Genomic DNA, 23,771 nt, shown 5'->3' on the forward strand with positions numbered 1-23,771 from the left:
TGTTATTGACACTATTTTTCTTTTTTAATACTGTAAAGCTGCTTTGACACAATCTTGTTAAAAGCACTATATAAATAAAAGTGACTTGACTTTAAAACAGTTGAGCTTGGAGTCAGATTTTTTTTTTTTTTTTTTTTTTTGGAAAGAAATTAGAAATTAATACTTTTATTTAGCAAGGATGCTTTAAATTTATCAAAAGTGATGATAAAGACATTTATAATGTTACAAAGGATTGTCTACTTCAGATAAATGCTGTTCTTCTGAACTTTCTATTCATTAAAGAAACCTGAAAAAAAATCTACTCAGCTGTTTTAATATAATAATAAAATAATAAAAAATGTAGCAAATCAGAATATTAGAATAGAATGATTTCTGGAGGATCATGTGACTGGAGTAACGATGCTAAAAATTCTTTGAAATAAATTACATTTTAAAATATATTAAAATAGAAAACAGTTATTTTTAAATAGTGAAAATATTTTAAAATTTTACTGATTTTGCTGTATTTTGGATCAAATAAATGCAGGCTTCTTGAGCAGAAGAGACGTCTTTAAAAAACATGAAAAATCTTTTGACTGGTAGTGTATATCATGCCTCAAAAATTGCAATTAAAATGTCTAAATGTCACTGAATTAAATAATAAACTATCCAAGCAAGTTGCTTTTGGAAACAAATGAGTCTAGCGCTTTTTACAGTAGTCGGCATTTGAAGTGAATCAAAACCTTTCATCAAACTTGTCCTAAAACCAAAACAATACCTGTTCTTGTCTTAGGACAACTTTGATGCACTTTTTTTTAATTGTACAGCATCTCCAGTACGCAGGAGGCGCTGATCCGTCGCGCCTTTCTTTACCCAACCGAATCTACAATGTCCTGTACGGGTTTCCGTAGATATTTTGTGATGAGCAACTTTCATATTGTCAGTTATTATGGGCGATACACATTTGCAAATTGAGAGAAACTAATGTAACGAGTCTAATTATTAACCCAGGTAAGGCTGTCGTAAGTATACATATGTATTTAGTGTGAACCGAGGAAACATTTAACATTTAAAGAAACCGGTAATGCAGCAATCGCGCTGTGTAACTGCATCGCTTTAGACAATGTGTGTCACCATAGACAATAATCGCTTTTGGTTGGTTATTTGTGACAGTTTTCGATTAACCCACTCACAATTTCGTAAGAGATATTTTAATACAATCCATTCAGTTGAATACAAATTCTCTTTTCCGCTATTTTGGGTGTGACACGCCTTACAATAACATAAAATGTGGTGTCAGTACAGTGATAGTACAAGGTGGTACTGTGAGAAGACGGAATAAACGCTATAAACACCAGAAAAAATAAATATACCGTGGTATACTCTAGTATTACCTCTAAAACATGCTAAATAGCAAGGATCTGTGGTATTACCCTAATGCATGCCAAAAAAAACATGGTATGATCATGATGCATGTCCAGAAATCATGCTATTATCATGTTCCATTTCCAAAAACATGGTTTTATCATGATGCATGTCCAGAAATCATGGTATTATCATGTTCCATGTCCAAAAACATGGTATTAACATGATGCATGTCCAGAAATCATGGTATTATCATGTTCCATGTCCAAAAACATGGTTTTATCATGATGCATGTCCAGAAATCATGGTATTATCATGTTCCATTTCCAAAAACATGGTTTTATCGTGATGCATGTCTAAAAATAATGCATGCAAATGATATGTTTTGGTTTCTCTTATATTAATGGCTTGAATGTCTTTCATATTTCTCTTTTTCACAGTTTGGCTGATGCTTCTATTTGATGTTGTAGTTTCCCCTCCACAGCAGAGATGAGTGATATTCGGCACGCATTGCTGCGGCGTGATCCGCTGAGCGCAGCTAAAGAGGTTCTGTATCATCTTGACATCTCACTGGGCAGCGCTCTGCAGAGCTCCACCGGCCCCACGCCTGGACTAGAGAAGAGCACGGTGGAGCTGGTGGAGGAGTTCATCTTTCACGTCCCTAAAGACAGGAACATCCAGCCTAAGGTGAGGAACTGGAGTATGAAGTATAAAATTGTTTTCTATTGTAAAGTGTTTTAAAATGTTATTTATTCTTGCGAAGCTGAATTTTCAGCATCATTACTTCAGTCTTCAGTGTCACATGATCCTTCAGAAATCATTCTAATATGCTGACCTGTGTGTTGTGTTTGACTCAGAGGATGAGCTGCGTTCAAGAATTGCAGCTGCTGGAGATCATGTGCAGTTATTTCCAGGAACAGAGCAAGGACGCAATCAGACAGATCATTTTCTCCGCCCTCTTCAGTCTCCAAGGCAACAAGGCTGATGAGAGCCGCATGGCCATGCTTGGGAAGCTAGTTTCTATGGCGATCGCTGTGTGTCGGGTGCCCATACTAGAGTGTGCAGCCACCTGGCTACAGGTGTGTGATATTAGAGCGTTTGCTTTAATTTTGTGTCATTTTTCAGAGTTCATTGATTTAATCTTAATTTATAGTTTCTCTAAAGGATATTAAAGGGAAAGTTTACCCAAAAATGACAGTTCTGTCATTAATTACTCACCCTCATGTCGTTCCAAACCCATAAGACCTTCGTTCGTCTTCGGAACACAAATTAAGATATTTTTCATGAAATCCAAAGGCTTTCTGACCCTGCATAGACAGCAACGCAGCTGACACGTTCAATGCCCAGAAAGGTAGTTGCTAGAATAGTTTTTGTGCAAAAAGAAAACAAGGAGGAATGCACATGCATGCATCGTGGTACTCTTGTGACTGACACAGAAGAGAAGAAATTGTTAAATAAAGTCAAAAAGTATTCTGGTAGTTTCATAACATTACAGCTGGACCATTGATGTCACATTAACTATTTTATTGATGTCCCTACAACATTTTGGGGTCTTGAACGTGTCAGTTGCATGTCAGTAAGCTCCCGGATTTCATGAAAAATGTCTTTATTTGTGTTCTGGAGATGAACGAAGGTCTTACAGGTTTGAAACGACATGAGTGTGAGTAATTAATCACAGATTTTTTTTGTTTGTTTTCATTTTTGTTTTCATTTAAATTTTAGTTTAGGTTTAAGTAGTTTTTTTAAAAATGTTTCTGTTTTTCTTTTATAAATTTTGTTTTCAGTTTTAGTACTTAAACTTTTTTTAATTTTTTTTTAATTTTTCATTTATTATTTTTCAGTTTAATTTCAGTTAACAATTTTTAATAATCGTAGTTTTAATTGACAATAACAATTTTTAACTAACTTTAAATCCTGTAAATTTTCATCTCAGTAATGCAAATGTTTATTAATACTTTAAAATATTATTTAAATTGAATATGTTTTTTTACATAGTAGTAGTACTTGTACTGTCACTAATATCTCTGCTAATATTTAATACGCTCATTGAAAAAAATATTTGAGTAACAATATTTTCAAATATTAATTTGGATTTAAAAATATGACAATCACCACAGAGAATACTTGAAATTGCTAAGAAAAATGCATAATAATAATAATGATAATCTCTCAATGCCTAATAAAATAAATAACTTTATTTAAAAAATATTTTGACTATTTTCTTTACAAAACACAGTTTCTTATTTTCCGGGTTTTGGAGTAAAATGTGACTTGAAAGCTTTGTTAACTCTTATGTTGTGTGTGTTTATTTTTATTTATTTATTTATTTATTTATTTTGTAGCGCACACACTCTGCATGGTGTGTACGTTTGGCTCAGGTGCTGATGGATGATTACTGCACACTGGTGCCATGTGCAATCTCTACCCTGCAAAACATCTGTTCAGCCAGTCCTCGCTTTTGCTGTCAGCTCATCACTGCAGTAACGGCTCTCTATGACTTTTCCTCAGGTACAAAGTTTCTTTTTAAAAAGCAATATAATATGATCAATTTTAAATTGCATATTATAAAATATTAAATGTAAAAAATATTATCATAGTATTAAATTATAATAATTCACTGTTATAATTATAGTTTATGTTTTAATATTAATATTATTAGTTAATAATAAAAGTTCTTTATATTGAAAAAAATGTAAATAAAAAAATTTGTTTATAATATAAATTAAAAATATAAATGAATTCTAAATTATATATACAATATATTTGATATCGTCGCTTGTAGATGAGTTGACTCCGCCCCCTGCACTCTTGGAGATGCTGGTTGGTTGGATCACAGAAGATCCCAGACTGCTGCTCCTCACCTTCATCAACACACCCCTCAATTCCAGCCTGCCGTTAGGTTGCCTTGAGATCACGCCCCTCTTGGGTCTGCTCCGTTGGTGTGTGAAAGCCCCATTAGCTTATCAGAGAAGCCGGAAGTTAGCTTTGACCAATGGCCATGGAGAAAGTGAAAAAGGAACAGCATATGAAGAGCTGTACTCTAAACTGCACCTGAGTGTTCTTCAAGTCTTTCTCATGCTGCAGGTGTTGTATTTCTTGCAACTTTGTGAGGCTTTAAGGAGTCCGTTGAGCATTAGAATATATAATGTGTTTTTCTTTTAATTTTTGCAGGTCCACCTGACAGAACAGAATTTGATTGGTCGGCTAGCCGTGCTTCCTGTGGAGTCTGTTGCCGCGCTGGTAGAGGAAGTCAGCCGTCTGTGCGAGAAGCTCATGCCCCTCCCTGCTGCCAATCATATCCAGCTGGCACTGGATAGGCTGGCGCAAGCTCTACAGGTCGCCATGGCAACAGGAGCTCTTCTGTGTACCAGAGGTGAGTGATGATTACTTCATAATGGCCTCTTTAGGTTTTGATCTGAAAAGAACAGCATTTCAGTAATATAATTTCCTGTCATGTATTCCTTAGAGGACCTACGGACTTTGTGCTCCAGACTTCCCCACAACAAGTGAGTAACTGATAATGTGGAATGTGAAACCTTATCATGCAGATTTGAATATTAAAATATTAAATGATTTGTGACCATTGATGTTGTGACCATTTTGAAATTAGCATGGGCCTGCTTGGTTGATTTACATTCCTGAATTTGAACTTAAATATTAAAGTAAATGAGTGCCTTTTGTTATATGTATGGATGTTATATGTATGTATAAAAAAAAAACTCATATTTGAAAATTTATTTAAAAAAATAACTGGTTGCTAATATTTCTCTATAAAAAAAAAATTATATTTTTTTATTTTATTTATTTAATTATTTATTTCTATTTTAAAACTAACTATATTTATATTTTATTATGCATATATATATATATATATATACACATATATATGTGTATATATATATATATATATATATGTGTGTGTGTGTGTGTGTGTGTGTGTGTGTATATATGTGAGCAATTTCTAATATAATGTAATAAAAAATAACTGGTTGCTAATATTTCTATATAAAAATATATATTTTTTATATAAATATAAAAATTTCTATTTTAAAATGAACTATATATTGTATTATGTATGTGTGTATATATATACAAATTATTTTATATATATAGTTATATATAAATTATATATGGTTAGATAAAAATAACTGTCGATAATAATTTTATATAAATTTATTTTTATATATAAATATAACATTTTCTATTTTAACATATTTTAAAATGAGCTCTATATTTGAAAATGTATTATTAGAATTTATATAATTTATTTAGTTCTTAAATTATAATCATTATCATTTATTTCGTTAACATTTCTTATTATCACAATTGAAATGATGGTGCTGAATAATATTTATTTGAAAGTATTAGTTTGTCTTTCTCAAAAACAAACAACAACAACAAAAAAAAAAAAAAACACCTGGGGTGTATGTATACACACACACACACATATATATATATATATGTGTGTATATATATATATATATATGTGTGTGTGTGTGTGTGTATATATATATATATATACCAACCGTTTAGAACACTCATCAGTCAATCACGTTCTTCTATTTTTGTGAAATTGTGAGCATTGTGTAGTAACAGTTTTGTGTTGCAGTTTGTTACAGCTTGTGATGTCCGGTCCTGTAGTGCAGCCTCCACCTCACAGCGGACCGTTCCAGCCCAACATGTACCCACACATCCACCCGGGTCGGCCCTCCGCTCTTTCTCCCCACAGCCCGCACCAGTCCGCCCTCCCCTCTCCACATAGCCCACACCCTGTACTGTCACCGCACCCCACACACCCAGCGCTCTCCCCACATCGCCCGCTAACGGCCCACGCCGCACACCCTTCTATCTCTCCACACGCCTTCCATCCTGCTGCCATGGCCTTTCCGTACCGGCCCATTCGTTAACCAGCAATACAGGACTTTTGGACTACTCAGCTTCCTATTGGGATGAGAACAAACTGTTTTTGTTATATTTTATATTAGATGATCTTCGAAACGTTTGGTTTGAACTTGTAGTCACATGTTTGGCTTGGTCAGGCAATATGGTCTTGTGTATGAGAAACTGGGATATGCATTGTATAATTTTAGGTTTGATATGGACTTTAAAAAAGCTTGTATAGATTAAGTGTTGTTTCAGGTAAAAATGCAGTCATACCTTTTAAACAATAATATTGTACAAACCATGAAATATATTTTTGGAAAAGCAACATTTGTGGTTATTTAATAGACAGTTTAAGTAGCAAATCACTTTTTATACTTAAAATTCTTCAAATATGTGATATTTTCCAACTGAATATTTTCATGTTTTGGTTTCAAAAAGCAATTAGTAACATCAAAAACAACAGAAAATATCAGTTTAGTAAATACCTTTATTCGTTAATCTAAAATGTGCTTGTGAGTAGGTTATGACAAACATTGAGAATTGCAATTTTATTTTTTCAAATGTGTTGCTAATAAAAATAAGAACCTCTTTATTACGTTTTTACACATTTTATGTGTTTAGCCCAGAATATGTGCAGTACATTTCCTTATGAATTATTTTGAAGTCATACATGTGCAATAAGAATAAACTGGCACAGTGCACCAATATCAAATCCAATCAGAATTTAGTTTTGGTAACACTCTACAATAAGGTTCATTAGTTAACATGAACTAACAATGAACAATACTTCTACAGTATTTATTAATCTTAGAACTAATGCATTGATAAAATCACAAGTTGTGTTTGTTAGCATTAGTTAATGCAGTGTAAACTAACATGAACAAACATATAATAAATAATATATAATAGTATAATAAATGTAGTTCATTGTTCTTTCATGTTAGTTAATACACAAATGACACCGTATTGTGTAAGTGTTACCTTATTACCTTGTTATATAGTGTTTGCATTTACTAATTTTACTTAAGCAGGTAAATTAACACTACCAGCCAAGAACTATTCGTTTTGTTGTCAGGAAATGAACTATTAAATCAATTGAATTTGAGCAAAATAGGATAAATTCTAAGTTAATAAAGACCTTTGTCCGGATGTCTTTTTAAAATGTACTTATGACCTAAATTGTTGTATCTTTACCATTTATTTTAGTTGGTCCAGCCCACACCTGTTTTTATCAATCACCTTTACCACAGTTAAAAAAAAAATCAGTCTTAACATGTACAGTAACATTTTATGAATCCCATCCTGTAATAGCTGAATGCCATTTGTCTTTTCATTTGAAAGTGTTTCATAACAAAATAACAGTTTATAGTGTATATTTCCAGTATTGACATGATTTAAGGCACAGAAGTTCAGACATAATGCTAGCACCAGTCAGTTCCTTAAACCTGAAAATAATGTTTACATAATGATTAATGAACACATACACATGTACTGAATGTGCAGGTTTAACAGTACCTGTCATGAGGTACAATGATTGAATTACACAAAGACGGTAATGGTGTTTACATGTCAAGTGAGACTTCTATTCATAATTTCACAGTTCATGGAGTTTGTGGTCTTCATTCAGGAAAGCCGAGGTTATTACTTGAAGAAGAGCTCCTTGCAGATCCTCTGTGTGTCTTCAGGTGACTTGACCTCATGACCGACTGTTCTGGGGTCTACAAATATTTCATAATCATTTCCACCCTGTTTGAAGAAAAAAAAAAAAAAAACATCACAGAACAGCTTAATTTAAGCAAGTCTGAGACTTACTGCAATAGCACATGTCACGTGTGTTACTACTCACAGGCATTGTTTTGTCTCCAAAGAAATGAATGTGCTGGTACGAGTCTTTCTCTACAATTCCCAGACAATAGCGCTTATCCCAGCCTTCTGGAAACACGTCAAAGCTGATCTGCCCACCTGCAGAAAAAAACATACATATGAATATATTATGTATATACTTTTCATGTAGACTACACAAACATATTATTGAGTAGACAACCACTGTACATAAAAAGTTACGAACCAATGGAAAAAGCCAGTCCTTTCCCAGCAAACTCTTCTCTTAAAATGGAGACAAACTTTTCTCTGATTTTCTCCTTCTGCATAGTAAGAACATTAAAAAAGTAAATCAACGTTTAATGACATCCTTTGAAAAGACAATGGCATGTGTTGATAAATACATAAAAAATGACCTTATCAAGTTCAAAGAATTCAATTCTTTCCTCTTGGCTGCAGCTTCGACCAATCGGAGAGACATTCAGCATTCCGTTACGGAATTCAATAAATGTGCCTCTGAGATGAAGTAAAAATAACATAAGTATTATGGTTGCAAGAAAAAAGATGATGCATATATGCATATTCAAAAGTTTGGGGTTGGTAAGGGTTTGTATTTATTTGATAAAAAATATAGTAAAAATGGTAACATTGTGAAACATTATTACACTTTTAATTTTTTTTTCTTTTTAATAAATTTTAAAATGAAATTTATTCCTGTGATGTCAAAGCTGAATTTTCAGCATTATTACATTATTACAGTCTTCAATGATCCTTCAGAAATCAAATATGCTGATATGCTTTAATGATTTTTTTAAACATTATATTAATATATATTAATATTTGGGTTTTTTTTAGGGTTGAAAGAAAGAACAGCATTATTAGATTTCATAAAAAGAAATTTTATGACATTATCTTATGGCTTTTTTTTTAAATTCTCACTGACCCCAAACTTCCTAACTGTCTGAATCCTTTACTAGCATAAAATATTTTCTAAAAGAAATTTAAAATAAACTATAATATTCTTTAAAGTAAAGCAGTAAAAAAAAAGTTTCCCAAGCAACTACAAATGTCAGGTTGTGATATCCTTACCTTTTCTTGGGCAGTTTTATCTTTGAAAGATAGTTGAGGCAGAAATTGATGAAATCCTGTAAAACCTCTTCTCCCAAATATGCCTGAATATTCTGATAAAATAAAAATAAATTAAAAACTATTAAAATTAAAAAGCAACCATAAAAAGCATTATTTTGTGAGCTTATTTAATAGCAAACTGATCATTAAAATGACCTGTATAGAGTGCAGCTGCCCAAACCTGTATGCTACCAAACCGTTCTCAGCAAACACATAATCCACTCTATCAATCACTGTAAAGGATATAAAACATTTTAGGCACTCATGAACACTACAAGTACACTGAATGTTTTTGTGCATGTATTTAAACTGATTTTTATAATTGTTATACGCACCATCATCACCCAACTGTTCTTTAATTTTGTCCAGGTCTGATCCTCCGACCACCCCGACTCTCACTCGCTTTCTCAGTTCACTCAAGAACTGATGCATGTCAGGAGTTGCTTTCTAAAAACAAAAACATACACAGTGGTAACTACTTCAAGCTCAGAATTATAAAATGCAACTTCTTTACTTACGTAATATGTATATTGCGGTTTCATGAACTGCTTTGTGCTTCATAATTCTTTTGTCAGTTCAATTAGTTGAACATGCATTAGTCTATTAAACATTTTAAATATAGATATGTTGTGGATAAGATTTTTTGCTGGTTTGTTTGTTTCGTGTACATAGTATTTCATATGTCCAAAAAATATTAAAGACGTATAAAGTAATATTAAAACTATTCTTTTCGAAACAGTGTCAATAAAGAATAGCTACCCATTGTGTCAACTAACTCAATAGTGTAACAACATCCCTTGCTGTGGGGTCCATGTTTTTTTTTTTTTTTGCTTTTGCTTTTCTGTAGCAACTATTTAAGGTTTGTCTATAGAAAAATTGACTTTTTAAAAAGTCAGTAGCCTAAGAAAATATTTACTGGAGTGAAAAGTCTGACAACTAATCTTTTATTTCATGTCATTTAAGTCAGGAGGCCTTAGTACTTCCAAGGGGGTGTCAAAATGACTTGAAAAAGCAAAAAAATAAGCCATATATTATTATTTAAATTAATCATATTTCGTTTTCACCATCTTGAAGAAACTGCACATATGGTAGTCTAATTTTAAACGTGTGATTTTACATTTCTAAAAATTTAACGTGAAAATTAAATCTTAGCGCATTTTATAATAAATATACATGTTTTAGTTATACCAAGCATTATCAGGCAGGCATCATGTATAAAAATATTTTTAAAACTATAATTCTTAACCAGTAAATCAAGAAAAACCAGAAAAGTCATTGAGTGTTTTAATCCTGTTATGGAAAATGGGGGCCCTTGAAGTCAAAAAGTTACTTATCTACTACTACAGATCTAAATTATGTTGTACTGTAAAATGTGTTATTCACCAGGATGTGTTTAAAAGGTCAGTCCATAACTATACTTCACTAAAACCTATATTTACCCCACAAGCTTAATAGCCTGTGGTACATAGAGAATGAAAGGTATCTTTAATAGACAGCCATGAATATCATTCAGAATGCATTTACAGTACATATTTGAATTTATAAAAACACATTTACAGTCAGGTATCCATCCGATTACTGCAATACGATCATAAGATGCGTATACACATCATCATTCAGTGTCATTTATTTACTTCCGTCACCCCGCCTCACTCTCGTTTTTAAAAGCAGTTGTCAAAGTAAATTATTATTAATCAATTATCATTGGCTTGTGGTTTAATATCTCGTACTTCATATTAACAAGACTATCTAAGGCATTCCGCTTTATATTTCACTCACCTGGCGAGCTGCGGTTAAAGTCCCGTCCACATCAAACAGGCACAACGTTGTCGCGTCCACGCTAGAACCGGCCATTGTCAAATTTACTAACTCTTTTAAATTACTGTACGATCCGTAGAAAGTTTTATAAAGACTCAATGTCAGTCCTCCAGAATAAGAGTTTCAGTTCATCCATTCAGCAGTGCAACGTCACATCTTCCGTGTTGGTGCGTCTGAGCTGCGCGTCAGAGTGAACGTCCTCCACGTGCTCAGGAACCAATCGGAAAAACAACACTAGTGCTTGTGTGTTACTGTTTTTATTCAGTAGTTCAATAAACAAAGTAAGTTGTATTTTCCAGCATGGGTGTACTTGATTTTTAGTGCGTGTTGTGTTGGTGCGACCAATTCAAATTCCGATGTATGCTTCAAATAGAATAAGTGAAACAATTCCGCCCATCCACACAGGTGGCGCTGTTGTGTTCTAGAGCGAACCTGCGCTCATTTCCTCACATACACGAAGTAGCGGCACCTCATCCAACGAAAACAAAACTGCTGCAAGTTCAAACTAGAGACACGAGCGGCAAGAAAGAGGGAACTGTGAAGAGTGAGGTACGGATTTTATTAATCTCAGTTATATTATTTAGAAAGAAAGACACGTGTGTTACTGTATTTTTATTCGTTTTGCGTTTTAGTTTGTGAGTGAAATCGTTTTATTGACGAATATTAGTGAGGTAAAGTAAGCTGAACGCTTGCTAACTAAACCCTGAACTGTTAGCGGGTGTGATTTAACTTCATATAACCTCTCTATTAATGTTTTTATTAATGTACCTCATGAATAAGTGTTTTAAAGTAGTTAATTCAGTGTGTTATTTAATCTGTATTAGTGAGCACTTAAGTTTGTAAAAGGAAATGCTGTGTTTTGAACCATAGTGCTCTTTGAAGTTGTCTGTAATATACCGTTTAAATATCTTGAAATGAATATGGTAGACCTTTAGTACTATGGCATGTAGCAAAATACCATGGTATTGTCATCTGATACCATTAGGGAAAATATTTCCAACTCCGTAAGTGTGTGTGTCAGTCAGTTACGTGAGCAAGTGTCATCTTTTAAAACATCAGACCTTTATGATACAGTATGATGCTTTAATAGATGGTTTTTATTTTTTTATTTAACTTTTACAATTTTAATTATTTAAAAAATGGAAGTGCTGTTAAACAGTGGGAACATACTAGAGAAGGCTATATTTCTGTGTTTTTTTAAATAAGGAAACATTATTTTAGACATTGAGCATAGTTGAAATACATGTTCTACACCATATGCTGTGAGATGTACTTATATTTTTCAGTGTTTTAATAAACTACTTAACTGTTAATAGTTTACTAATGGGGTACAGACAGATACATAACATCCTGGGTACTTTCAGCTGAACTGACCATATTTTACATATTGTTTACTTTTTGGTTTGAATAGTAGGTTTCTTGAGGGAATTGAGGAGGTTTATGAATGGCCTTTTACACTTTTATTTAATTGCGTTTCTAGCTCAGCAACAGAGGCTGTCAAGACATTGACAATATGGATGGCATGGAGGATGACACCACAATCTTTTCAACGCTAAAGTCTTTCAAGAGTTTGATATCATGTCCAGAACGCTCTCTGCTAGAGACTGAGCCAGCCTATGGAAGAAGTGACCTTCAGAAGCTCTACACTAAAAGAGTGGAGGCAAGTCACAAAATCCTTTCATATTTTAGCCTCCATTTTTATGGAAGTATCTAAACTCTGTGATCTCATAGAAATGTAGTATGTCTTTTAAAGGAGAAGTCCAGTAACGAATTTTTTTTTTTTTTTGAGGAAAACATTTCAGCATTTTTCTTCATATAATGGACTGATATGGTGCCCCGATTTTAAACTTTCAAAATGCAGTTTAAATCCGGTTTCAAATGATCCTAAATGCAGTTGTAAATTATCCCAGCTGAGGAAGAAGGGTCTTATCTAACGATAATGATCTGTTATTTTCATTTTAAAAAAAATAGAGTTTATATACTTTTTAATGCCAAACGCTCATCTTGTCTTACTCTGCTTGGCCTGTTTTTGTTCCATCTTCCATCCAAAAAAACTTCCATCTTATGTTCTCCCACAACTTCGAAATCGTCCTATTTCACTGTTTTACCGTTTTTGTTAAGGGTGTTTGATCTTCTTTGCATGTTCACGTTGTTTATTGGGTCGGTACTTCTGCAGGGATGTTAAAGAAATGATTTTTGAAGTTGAAGGAGAAAATACCATTGGAGTTTTTCGACGTACCTTAACTGTCTTGAGTCAGAATACACCGAGTTCATGGAGAGAAAGGCAAGGCGAGTGTTTGAGATTAAAAAGTATTTAAATTTTATTTTTTAATGACAATAACCAATCGTTTTGCTAGATAAGACCCTTCTTCCTTGACTAGGATCGTTTACAACCAATTTGGGATCTTTTGAAGCCGCATTTAAACTGCATTTCGGAAGTTCAAAATCAGGGCACCATACCAGTCCATTACATGGAGAAAAATGCAGAAATGTTTTCCTCAAAAAACAATTTCTTTACGACTGAAGAAAGAAAGACATGAACATCTTGGATGACAAGGGGGTGAGTACATTATACAGTGGGTACGGAAAGTATTTAGACCCCCTTAAATTTTTCACTTTTTGTTATATTGCAGCCATTTGCTAAAATCATTTAAGTTCACTTTTTTACCTCAATGTACACACAGCACCCCATATTGACAGAAAAACTCAGAATTGTTGACATTTTTGCAGATTTGTTAAAAAAGAAAAACTGAAATATCACATGGTCCTAAGTATTCAGACCCTTTGCTCAGTATTTAGTAGAAGCACCCTTTTGATCTAATACAGCCATAAGTCTTTTTGGGAAAGATGCAACAAGTTTTTCACACCTGGATTTGGGGATCCTCTGCCATTCCTCTCCAGTTCTGTCAGGTTGGATGGTAAACGTTGGTGGACAGCCATTTTTAGGTCTCTTCAGAGATGCTCAATTGGGTTTAAGTCATGGCTCTGGCTGGGCCATTCAAGAACAGTCACAGAATTGTTGTGAAGCCACTCCTTCGTTATTTTAGCTGTGTGCTTAGGGTCATTGTCTTGTTGGAAGGTAAACCTTCGGCCCAGTCTGAGGTCCTGAGCACTCTGGAGAAAGTTTTCATCCAAGATATCCCTGTACTTGGCTGCATTCATCTTTCCCTCGATTGCAACCAGTCGTCCTGTCCCTGCAGCTGAAAAACACCCCCACAGCATGATGCTGCCACCACCATGCTTCACTGTTGGGACTGTATTGGACAGGTGATGAGCAGTGCCTGGTTTTCTCCACACATACCGCTTAGAATTAAGGCCAAAAAGTTCTATCTTGGTCTCATCAGACCAGAGAATCTTATTTCTCACCATCTTGGAGTCCTTCATGCGGGCTTTCATGTGTCTTGCACTGAGGAGAGGCTTCCGTCGGGCCACAAAGCCATAAAGCCCCGACTGGTGGAGGGCTGCAGTGATGGTTGACTTTCTACAACTTTCTCCCATCTCCCGACTGCATCTCTGGAGCTCAGCCACAGTGATTTTTGGGTTCTTCTTTACCTCTCTCACCAAGGCTCTTCTCCCCCGATAGCTCAGTTTGGCCGGACGGCCAGCTCTAGGAAGGGTTCTGGTCGTCCCAAACGTCTTCCATTTAAGGATTATGGAGGCCACTGTGCTCTTAGGAACCTTAAGTGCAGCAGAAATTTTTTGTAACCTTGGCCAGATCTGTGCCTTGCCACAATTCTGTCTCTGAGCTCTTCAGGCAGTTCCTTTGACCTCATGATTCTCCTTTGCTCTGACATGCACTGTGAGCTGTAAGGTCTTATATAGACAGGTGTGTGGCTTTCCTAATCAAGTCCAATCAGTATAATCAAACACAGCTGGACTCAAATGAAGGTGTAGAACCATCTCAAGGATGATCAGAAGAAATGGACAGCACCTGAGTTAAATATATGAGTGTCACAGCACAGGGTCTGAATACTTAGGACCATGTGATATTTCAGTTTTTCTTTTTTAATAAATCTGCAAAAATGTCAACAATTCTGTGTTTTTCTGTCAATATGGGGTGCTGTGTGTACATTTATGAGGAAAAAAAAAAGAACTTAAAATGATTTTAGCAAATGGCTGCAATATAACAAAGAGTGAAAAATTTAAGGGGGTCTGAATACTTTCCGTACCCACTGTATGCGAATCTTTGTTTTGGAAGTGGACTTCTCCTTTAAAGGAATAGTTCACGCAATAATGAAAATGTGCTGAAATTTTACTCGCTCTCAGGCCATCCAAGATGTAGTTCCAATTTGTTTGTTCATAGGAACAGATTTGGTTCACAGATTTTGCTCACCAACAGATCCGCTGTAGCGAATGGGTGCCATCAGAATGAGAGTCCAAACAGCTGATTAAAAACATCACAATAATCCACATGACTCCAGTCCATAAATCTTGTGGAACAAAAATTAAGTCATTAAAATGTTTTAACTCCAAACTCTTGTCTGTGGATAAAATGTTAGTCTTCTATCAATAATATTGAGTCGAGCTTTATTGTCATTCCGCTACATTTGTGGACATACAGTGGAACAAAATGTTGTGTCTCACAGGACCACGGTGCTACATAAATAAACATAAATATAAACATACATACACCAGACGTAGAAACATTTTTTAAACCTATACCTAGCTAACTTACTTAGTTAATTCAATCTTTTTGCCTTACGAGACTAAATTGATCAGTTATGTGGATTACTTGTGAATTATTTTGGTAGTTTTATCAGCTGTTTGAACTCTCTCTCTCTCTGACGGCACCCATTCACTTCAGAGCAAGTGATGTAATGCTAAATTTCTCCAAATCTGTTTCAATGAAGAAAAAAAAAAGATCTACACCTTGATTCCGTGAGGGTCAATACATTTTCAGCAAATTTTCATTCCTTTAATATAGTATGTGTGGAGGAGATTGAGTTTTAGTGTTGTGTGTGATAGTTGGAGGAGGCTGCCGAGCGTGTCCGTTCTCACACTAGCCTGCTGCAGCTCACTCAAGAGAAACAACAGATGGAGCTCAGTCACAAACGGGCCCGTATAGAGCTGGAGAAAGAGGCAAACAGCAGCTCCAGAGATTTACAGGTGAGTGATTGGTGGCATAGTCCAGGAAATCATGTGTTCTACTGGATTTTCTTTTACTGTTCCCTTGCTTCTATTTTCTAAACATATTCCTCAATATAAAATGCTGCCTAAAATAGGGTGTAAAAAACGCTGTAGACAAAATCTATTAGGATGTGATTTGGTGCATTCAAGGCTAGATTGTCCAGTCTTTGCTGTGAAAAACCTAATTTGACCCGTGTATGTGTCTGTCTGATTACATTTGCAGAGGGAAATTGACCGTAACAGGGAGTTACTGTTGAAGATCAGACGTCTGGAAGAAAGAGAAGAGAAAGCAAATCAAGGTCTTAATGAACAAATGGAAAACAACAAGACTTTAAAGCGTAACCTTGAGGAACTCCACAAGAAAGCAAATGAAAAAGACAGCAAACTTGCTGAGGCAGACCAGGTGTGTGTTTGTGTATCTTTTTGTGGAGAGATGAAAATGCTCATATTAAAAATGATTTCCTATTAAAACATGAGATTAGAGTGAAATATCAATGGTTGTAATTTTTTTTTTATAGCCAGTAACTGCTAGGTTACCTCAAATCCTGGCAAAACCATGGATTGCTACTTACAAGTGCAATTCTTGTGAGCATTTTATTGGGCAACAAAACTGGCAGTAAAACAAGCAATCATGTTTTATTTTATTTGAAAGGGACGACGTGGGATGGCATAATTGTTAGTTTCATGCATCAGATGCTCGCCATTTAGACTTTTAGTTGTGACTGAATGTCAATAACTGCAATACATCACAGTTCAGAATTATGGGGTTGAAACAAGTTCGCATTTATTAAAAAAAAACAGAACAATCTGAAAAGTGGTAAAATATTATTACAAGTTAAAGTTATTATTTGCTATTTTAATATATTTTAAAATGCCAATAATTCCTGTGATTAGAAAGCTGTTTTTTCAGCAGCCATTACTCCAGTCTTAAGTGTCTTGTGATATGCTAATTATTTTTTTGCTTAAGAAAAACTGCTTATTTTTCTAAACATTTTACTGCTTCATATTTTTGTTTGGGGATTCTCTGAATAAAAGGTTCAAAAGAAATAGAAATATTATGTAACAAACGTCTTTACTTTCACTTTTTTTATTTCTTTTTCAGTTGTGTTTCTGTTAATAACATTGCAATTGTTTAATTAAATTAAATTCTCTTCATGTTGCAGATGATCAGTGAGTTGAAAGATGAGACACGAAGGCTCAATCAACAGATCCAGATTCAGGAGTCCAAATTCTCCACCCAGAACCTGGAGATCCAGGCCCTGCAGGAACAACTGGATGTGCAGCGCAAGTATGAACTCAGACATATACAAACTAACACTATTTTCCTCACTCCCTGTTCTAAATGCAAATGACCTGTGGTGTTTTTCATCTTATGCTATTAGGAAGTTCCAGGATGTCAGTCAGAAGTACCAAAATCTGCAGTCATCTCATTCCACCAGCACAGAGAGTGAACTCAAGATGAAGGTATTTCAGCTTCAGTCTTATTCTTCAGTTTCTATGATGTTTGGACCACTGAGGGACCAAGTCTGTGTTTTGCATTAAGATATTGCATTTTATTTGTGCCACACTCCTTATGGCTGCTGTCCATCTGCAGGAGTTGGAGAGGCGTTTGGCTCTTCAGGAGCAAGACTCTGTTATTGTGAAGAACATGAAATCTGAAGTGGCCAGACTGCCTGAAATGGAGCGGGAAATGAAACGTCTGCGGGAGGAAAATGTATTCTTAAGGTATCAGCACTGTCATCATCACCTGTGGTGGATGCATATGTAAATCCTTATTTATATCTGTAACTACTTGCAATTATCTCTCAATTTCCATCTCAGGGAGACAAAAGAGAACAACAGTCTGCTGAAAGAAGAGACCGAGGGGCTGAGAAGGAAATTGGAGAGAATGGAGAAAGTGATGGAGGAGAAACTCAAAGTAGAGTTGGAGAAAGAGGTGAACACTTACACACATGCAGAGACTAGTTTGACATTGAGCGTTTATTATAATTCTCTGAAAAGAATTCTTGAATGAACAAGAATTTGTCTTTATGTGCTACATTTTTTATATTATCTGTTTTTCAGATTCAGATTTTTTGCTATACAAGATCGACTCTCTGATAATAAATTATATTATATTGTATTATTAGGAAATAGATTTGCATAAAACAAACAAGTTTATTTTAGGACCCCAATATGATACAGTCTTGCCACTCTTCATTTCAGAATTAGAAAAAAAAAAAAGAAAATGTTACTCAAAATGTTAAGTATTTATACACACATTTTATAATCATTGTGTCTGGATGTTATTTTTATCTTCTAGAAACTGGAGCATGAGCTGCAGGCTTGGGAAAACATTGGCCAGTCTACAGGACTTAATATTAGGTGGGTATTTGCTTAATTTAGTTTTTTTTTTTTTTTTTTATAAATATATGAATAGCTAAAGTAATGATTTGGCTGGAAATATTGTCTTAAAAGCCTGATAGATAACTGACAATAAATATATAAAGCTACATCTGAGGATATTGTTAATATTCTAAGCACAATTTGCAATCTAAAAAACCTAAAGTAATAGTTTTGGTTCATGTGGTGGATTACAAAGCCACTAGAGGGCACACTGATCTCAAGAAACAGGTTGTTTCTCTCTGTGTCTGCACCTGTGTAGGTCTATTAACTTGTGTTAGGTCAGTCACTGTTATTGCTTGTAAATTCTACATGCTGTCTGGTTCTGCAGTGTTTTCAAGGTCAGCTCGCTATATATGCTGAAACAGTGGCTGATGTGGAATAGTTTCAGTGTGTTTGTATATGCATGCGTTCTATTGATCGTGTGAGGTGTAAATGTGCTTTGTCAGTCATGTGGAAAGATATAAACATTGTCTGTTTAATGGCTTATGTGGATTTGGTGAAACACGCACGGTGCTCTTGAAGTACCCCTCAAAATGACAAACACTGAGTCTCTTATTAGTCAATCACTGTCCTAAAATGTCAGACGAGAATGCGAGTGACTGATCTTATCTGTTTGACATCCGTTACCAATATTTAATCATATTATGAGAATATTATGAGAATCTAAAATCTGCTGATAGAAAACAGACAGAATAATAGTTCCAGAGAAATTCTGAATAATGTACTACTTACTTTCTGCAGTTATAATGAAGGGACCAGAGTTTCAAAAAGCTTCAAAAAAGATGCAAAACACTGTCATGGCTTTGTGTGAGGAACAAAATGAATTTTAAGTCATTTCTTTGAAATTTTGATGTCGGCAGGTTCATAAACAAATCATTCGTTTGAGTGTCTTTTAAATAAATCAGTTCGTCTAAACCGAAATATTCATTGATAAATTTAATTCTTGAGTTCATCTGATTTGAAAAGGAGAAGGATAAAAACCTAATTTTTAGGTGTCTATTTCACATATAGCTATTATTTGACTACAGAAAGCCTGACATAAAGGTTTTCATGTAGCAGTGAATTCAGTGATCAGTAAATTATTAATTCCTCCTTTTGTTTTCCACTGAAGGAAAAAAAAGCATACAGGTTTAATAAATGATAACATAACTCTCATTTTTGGGTCAAAGGGTCAAAGACATGGTGGAAAATGGTCATGTAAGACTAAATGATTAAATTGAGAGCTGGCTCTCTACTATAAATAAATAAAAGTTACTTTTAAACTGTCTGAAAACTGAGTTATTAATATGTATATATCATTTGCTAACCTCAGGCTGGTTATTTTTCCACCCACTTTCCTTTTTTTTTTTTTTTTTTTTGCAATTTAAAATGCTGATTTATTGATGGGTCTACACTTCACCACAACAAAAGTACAGAATATTATTGCATGTTTGGTGTTGATGGATTTCTATAGTATTTATATTTTATTTATAAAGCAATGGAAACTCTAACCCAGTGTTGAATGATGACATTGAATGACAGTTTGACATACGAGGACGTTCACAGTATGAAATCTTAAGCCAGGCGCACACTGCATCGCTGAAGCTTGTCGTCCTTTCATGTTTTAAGCCTGACTAGTTGGTGAAGTTCTAGAATAAGACACCTTTTCTATTATGTGCACTTGTGAGAGGCACTGTGAATAGTTGCAGGAGCTACAATAAATTTGCTAAATTAAGAATGCATTGAGACTCTTAGCCTGGTATTTATGACAGAATGTATCTTGTATTGCTTTCTGAAGGATCATGTGCAGTGTTGGGGGTAATGCATTACAAGTAACGCAAGTTAAGTAATCAGATTACTTTTTGAAGTAACTAGTAAAGTAATGCGTTACTTTTTAATTTACGAGTAAATATCTGAGTTGCTTTTTCAAATAAGTAACGGCAGTTACTTTTTTCCCATTTATTGACTAACAAGTCAATAAATGTTGAGAGAAATCAGGAGTAAGTGTAGATGCTTTGTGTATGCTGTGTAAACATAATGTTACTGTAGTTCTAGACTAAATGTGAATTTATTCATCTCACTTGCAAAAAACCGATTCAGTATTCCTCAAAATAAATAAAAACAGTGAAATGCAAACTCAGAAGAATATGACACAAACCTGCAATAATTAAGTATGTTAAATAACAACACAAATATATTTTATGTATTTAATCCCATTTTATTAACCAGTGTCTTTGTGCTGACCTTCGATGATCCAATTCAACCATACTAATAAGCAAAAATTACTTTACATCAGGGGTGTCAAACTCAGTTCCTGGAGAGCCACAGCCCTGCACAGTTTAGATTCAATTAGAATTTACTTTACCTTCAGCCTGAGGTGTATTCATTTCACTTTTGATGTGAAAGGGCTTTTACATTTGCAAAAAAATGTAACTTTTTTTTTTTATATATTAAAAACAAACAAGCAAACCTTGACCGGATTTGATGTAATGCATTACTTTCCCAGGGAGTAACGCAATATTGTAAAACATTACTTTTAAAATTAACTTTCCCCCAACACTGATCATGTGACACTGAAAACAGTAAAACTGGTGTAATCCGTAATGATGCTGAAAAACCAGCGTTGCATCACAGAAATAAATGACATTGTAAAATATATTGTAAGAGAAAACGGTTATGTTAATTGGTAATCATATTTTACAATATTACATTTTTTAAACTGTTTTTTTTTTGTTAAATATGTGTGTATATATATGTGTGTGTGTGTGTGTGTGTGTGTGTATATATATATATATGTATATATATGTATATGTATGTATGTATGTATATAATATATATATATATATATATGTATGTGTATATATATATATATATATATATATATATATATATATATATATATATATATGTATATATATGTATATATGTGTATATGTGTGTATATATGTATATATGTATATACATATATACATACATACATACATACATACATACATACATACATGCATGCATACATACATACATACATGCATACATACGTGTGTGTGTGTGTGTGTGACCCTGGACCACAAAACCACTCTTAAGTCGCTGGGGTTTATTTGTAGCAATAGCCAAAAATACATTGTATGGGTCAAAATTATTGATTTTTCTTTTATGGCAAAAATCATTAGGAAATTAAGTAAAGATCATGTTCCATTAAGATATTTTGTAAAATTCCTACTGTGAGTGTATGAAAACTTAATTTTTGATTAGTAATATACATTAAGAACGTTATTTGAAGAACTTTAAAGGTGATTTTCTCAATATTTTTATTTTTTAAGTAGTTGTATCTCAGCCAAATATTGTCCTATCCTAACAAACTATACATCAATGAAAAGCATATTTATTCAGATTTCATATGATGTATAAATCTAAATTTTGAAAAAAAATGACCCTTACGACTGGTTTTGTGATCCAGGGTCACATATGTGTGTGTATGTATATATACTTTAAATAAATAAACACTTGTTTTTATTTGGGAGTAGTATGCAATGAGATCTATCAGTTGAGTGTCCTGACCAGGATTTTATTATTTTATTTTATTTTTTTGGAACTGTGAACTGTTCTTTCAAATACTGCATGCAGGCGTGATGACTCTGTTCCTCGCCTGTCGCATCTAAACTCTGAAGACAGATGCTTGTCGTGTTGTCTAAGTGTTGTCATTTTCAGCAGCAGAACTGTGATCATGTTCACATCTTATGGCTTCCAGTGGAAGAGCTTTGAGCAAAACAGTTCTTTTTAAGTAGGGTTATCAGAGGAACTATCTTTCAAACAGCATCCAGTTAGATTTAAACAGTTTAATACAAGTAAAATACAGTAAAATCTATTTAAAATATTCATTAAATGTTTTACATTCAAATGAACAAATGAATCTTTATTTCATTGTTTTTATTTACATTCACCCATATAATTATAAACAGCAACATTTACCTACATATATGCTGTAACAATTTTGCTAAACCATTTCAAAGGGATCGTTTACCAGAAAATGAAAATTCATTCATCATTTACTCACCCACAGTCTTTAGGGCACTTGTGGGCAAATAAAACATTATGATATTCGCGATGTTGCATAACAAACAAAATCACTGCAAATTTGTGGTGAATGATCTTGTAATGATTATTTTAGATGTATGTAAACCCCCCTCTTTGACTATTCAGTAATTGCCCAGTAATGATTATTAACTCCAGGCGGCACGTAATTGGTCACAGTTTGGCAGAGTCAATATCCTTCATGTATCTGGGCAGATTCTTAATTCCCATATAGGTTCTTCCTCCTCAGATCATTTCTCCCCTCCCTGTTCACCGTGACGTCCGTTTTTCTCAGCAAAGGCCTTTGTTCCTGTTTGTATGCATTTCCTGTCTTTGAAGTGTAATATGGCCTTGGCGAGGCATTTGAATGCAGGATTCAGCTGATTATACTTGCGTTCGCATAGGTAAAACACGTATGTAATCAGACTCTTCTCAATGTATTTTTCTTGCTCTGAAAGGATAATGGCACGGCGAATAAGCCAAAGTGCCCGTCTCGCTTTGCTGGAGCAGAAATCTGATTTTGGATTCTGATTGATCATTGAACATTACTCATTCCGCTCTCTCTGCTCTCCAGGCCTATGAACCACCACATTCACTGGCAGTATAAATATGTCAGGGAGTAGTTTCATTCTGCTCTCATGTTGTACCTGGATGAGCAATGTAACTCTCGTGGGGATTCTCCAAATAAAAGAAACCAGTGTCATATCTTCTCAATGTTTTGTCTCAGCAAAGAAAAATGCAGCGGTTGGGACTTTCCTTTTTCGTGCCGTAGACTCATTTCGTCTCACTGTGAAAGAAAGCGAGAGATAACTTCCTGAAAAATGAAGAGGCGAAGAGGAATACATACTCAAAAAATTGTATTGTACTTTGTCTTATAATTTCTTTCCTTTATGTTTCCTCTGCGGTGAAATTCCTACTGTTGGAATGCTAAACCAATTGTCTTCAGAATTAGCTTTCATCTCAAATACAGAACAAAGGTGTTAGCCATAAGATAGCACTTTCATCACAGAAATTTAAAGAAAAATTGTCAAAATTGAGCAAAAGCATTCAAAGCCTTTCTGTCTGTGGGTGTGATTAAGTTCCTGAGCCTTTTGTTTGATGTTGACAGCTCCGTTAATTATGCAAATCAAAGACGGCAGATGTAATTTAACATGCCCTATGATCATTTGAAACACGTCCCGGTAGTTAGCTATGTATGTTATATACAAATAAAT

At 34.2% G+C, this 23,771-nt stretch overlaps 3 protein-coding genes across 4 annotated transcripts in view; 2 read left to right on the plus strand and 1 right to left on the minus strand.

Annotated features, from left to right (window-relative positions):
* The first annotated feature begins 847 nt into the window (after window positions 1-847).
* ints15 (integrator complex subunit 15) lies at window positions 848-7,003 on the plus strand. 2 transcript variants are annotated; one of them, XM_051113830.1, is made up of 8 exons: window positions 848-990; window positions 1,815-2,031; window positions 2,202-2,423; window positions 3,687-3,852; window positions 4,127-4,428; window positions 4,516-4,717; window positions 4,811-4,850; window positions 5,954-7,003. In XM_051113830.1, the coding sequence occupies exons 2-8, from the start codon at window positions 1,834-1,836 to the stop codon at window positions 6,249-6,251; spliced, it is 1,428 nt and encodes a 475-aa protein (XP_050969787.1). In that variant the 5' UTR covers window positions 848-990; window positions 1,815-1,833; the 3' UTR covers window positions 6,252-7,003. The 2 variants fall into 2 exon arrangements, with proteins under 2 accessions (XP_050969787.1, XP_050969779.1); XM_051113822.1 differs by having other exon boundaries at window positions 869-990; window positions 1,785-2,031.
* Window positions 7,004-7,549: 546 nt separating this feature from the next.
* Window positions 7,550-11,168, minus strand: pmm2 (phosphomannomutase 2). Its single transcript, XM_051113868.1, has 8 exons — window positions 10,957-11,168; window positions 9,513-9,624; window positions 9,334-9,410; window positions 9,139-9,230; window positions 8,466-8,565; window positions 8,297-8,372; window positions 8,075-8,190; window positions 7,550-7,974 (listed from the first exon to the last, which is right to left on the minus strand). The coding sequence occupies exons 1-8, from the start codon at window positions 11,029-11,031 to the stop codon at window positions 7,870-7,872; spliced, it is 753 nt and encodes a 250-aa protein (XP_050969825.1). The 5' UTR covers window positions 11,032-11,168; the 3' UTR covers window positions 7,550-7,869.
* The window catches only part of mad1l1 (mitotic arrest deficient 1 like 1), a 73,032-nt gene continuing 60,401 nt past the window's right edge, over window positions 11,141-23,771 (plus strand). The window contains exons 1-10 of the mRNA XM_051113590.1: window positions 11,141-11,276; window positions 11,401-11,544; window positions 12,476-12,655; window positions 15,961-16,101; window positions 16,346-16,525; window positions 17,286-17,410; window positions 17,505-17,586; window positions 17,717-17,847; window positions 17,944-18,058; window positions 18,425-18,486. Of these exons, the coding sequence (XP_050969547.1) occupies window positions 12,509-12,655; window positions 15,961-16,101; window positions 16,346-16,525; window positions 17,286-17,410; window positions 17,505-17,586; window positions 17,717-17,847; window positions 17,944-18,058; window positions 18,425-18,486 (983 nt within the window). The 5' untranslated portion in view covers window positions 11,141-11,276; window positions 11,401-11,544; window positions 12,476-12,508. The remainder of the gene's footprint in view (window positions 11,277-11,400; window positions 11,545-12,475; window positions 12,656-15,960; window positions 16,102-16,345; window positions 16,526-17,285; window positions 17,411-17,504; window positions 17,587-17,716; window positions 17,848-17,943; window positions 18,059-18,424; window positions 18,487-23,771) is intronic.

This window comes from Labeo rohita, chromosome 1 (assembly GCF_022985175.1).
Source record: "Labeo rohita strain BAU-BD-2019 chromosome 1, IGBB_LRoh.1.0, whole genome shotgun sequence".
NCBI lineage: Eukaryota > Metazoa > Chordata > Actinopteri > Cypriniformes > Cyprinidae > Labeo > Labeo rohita.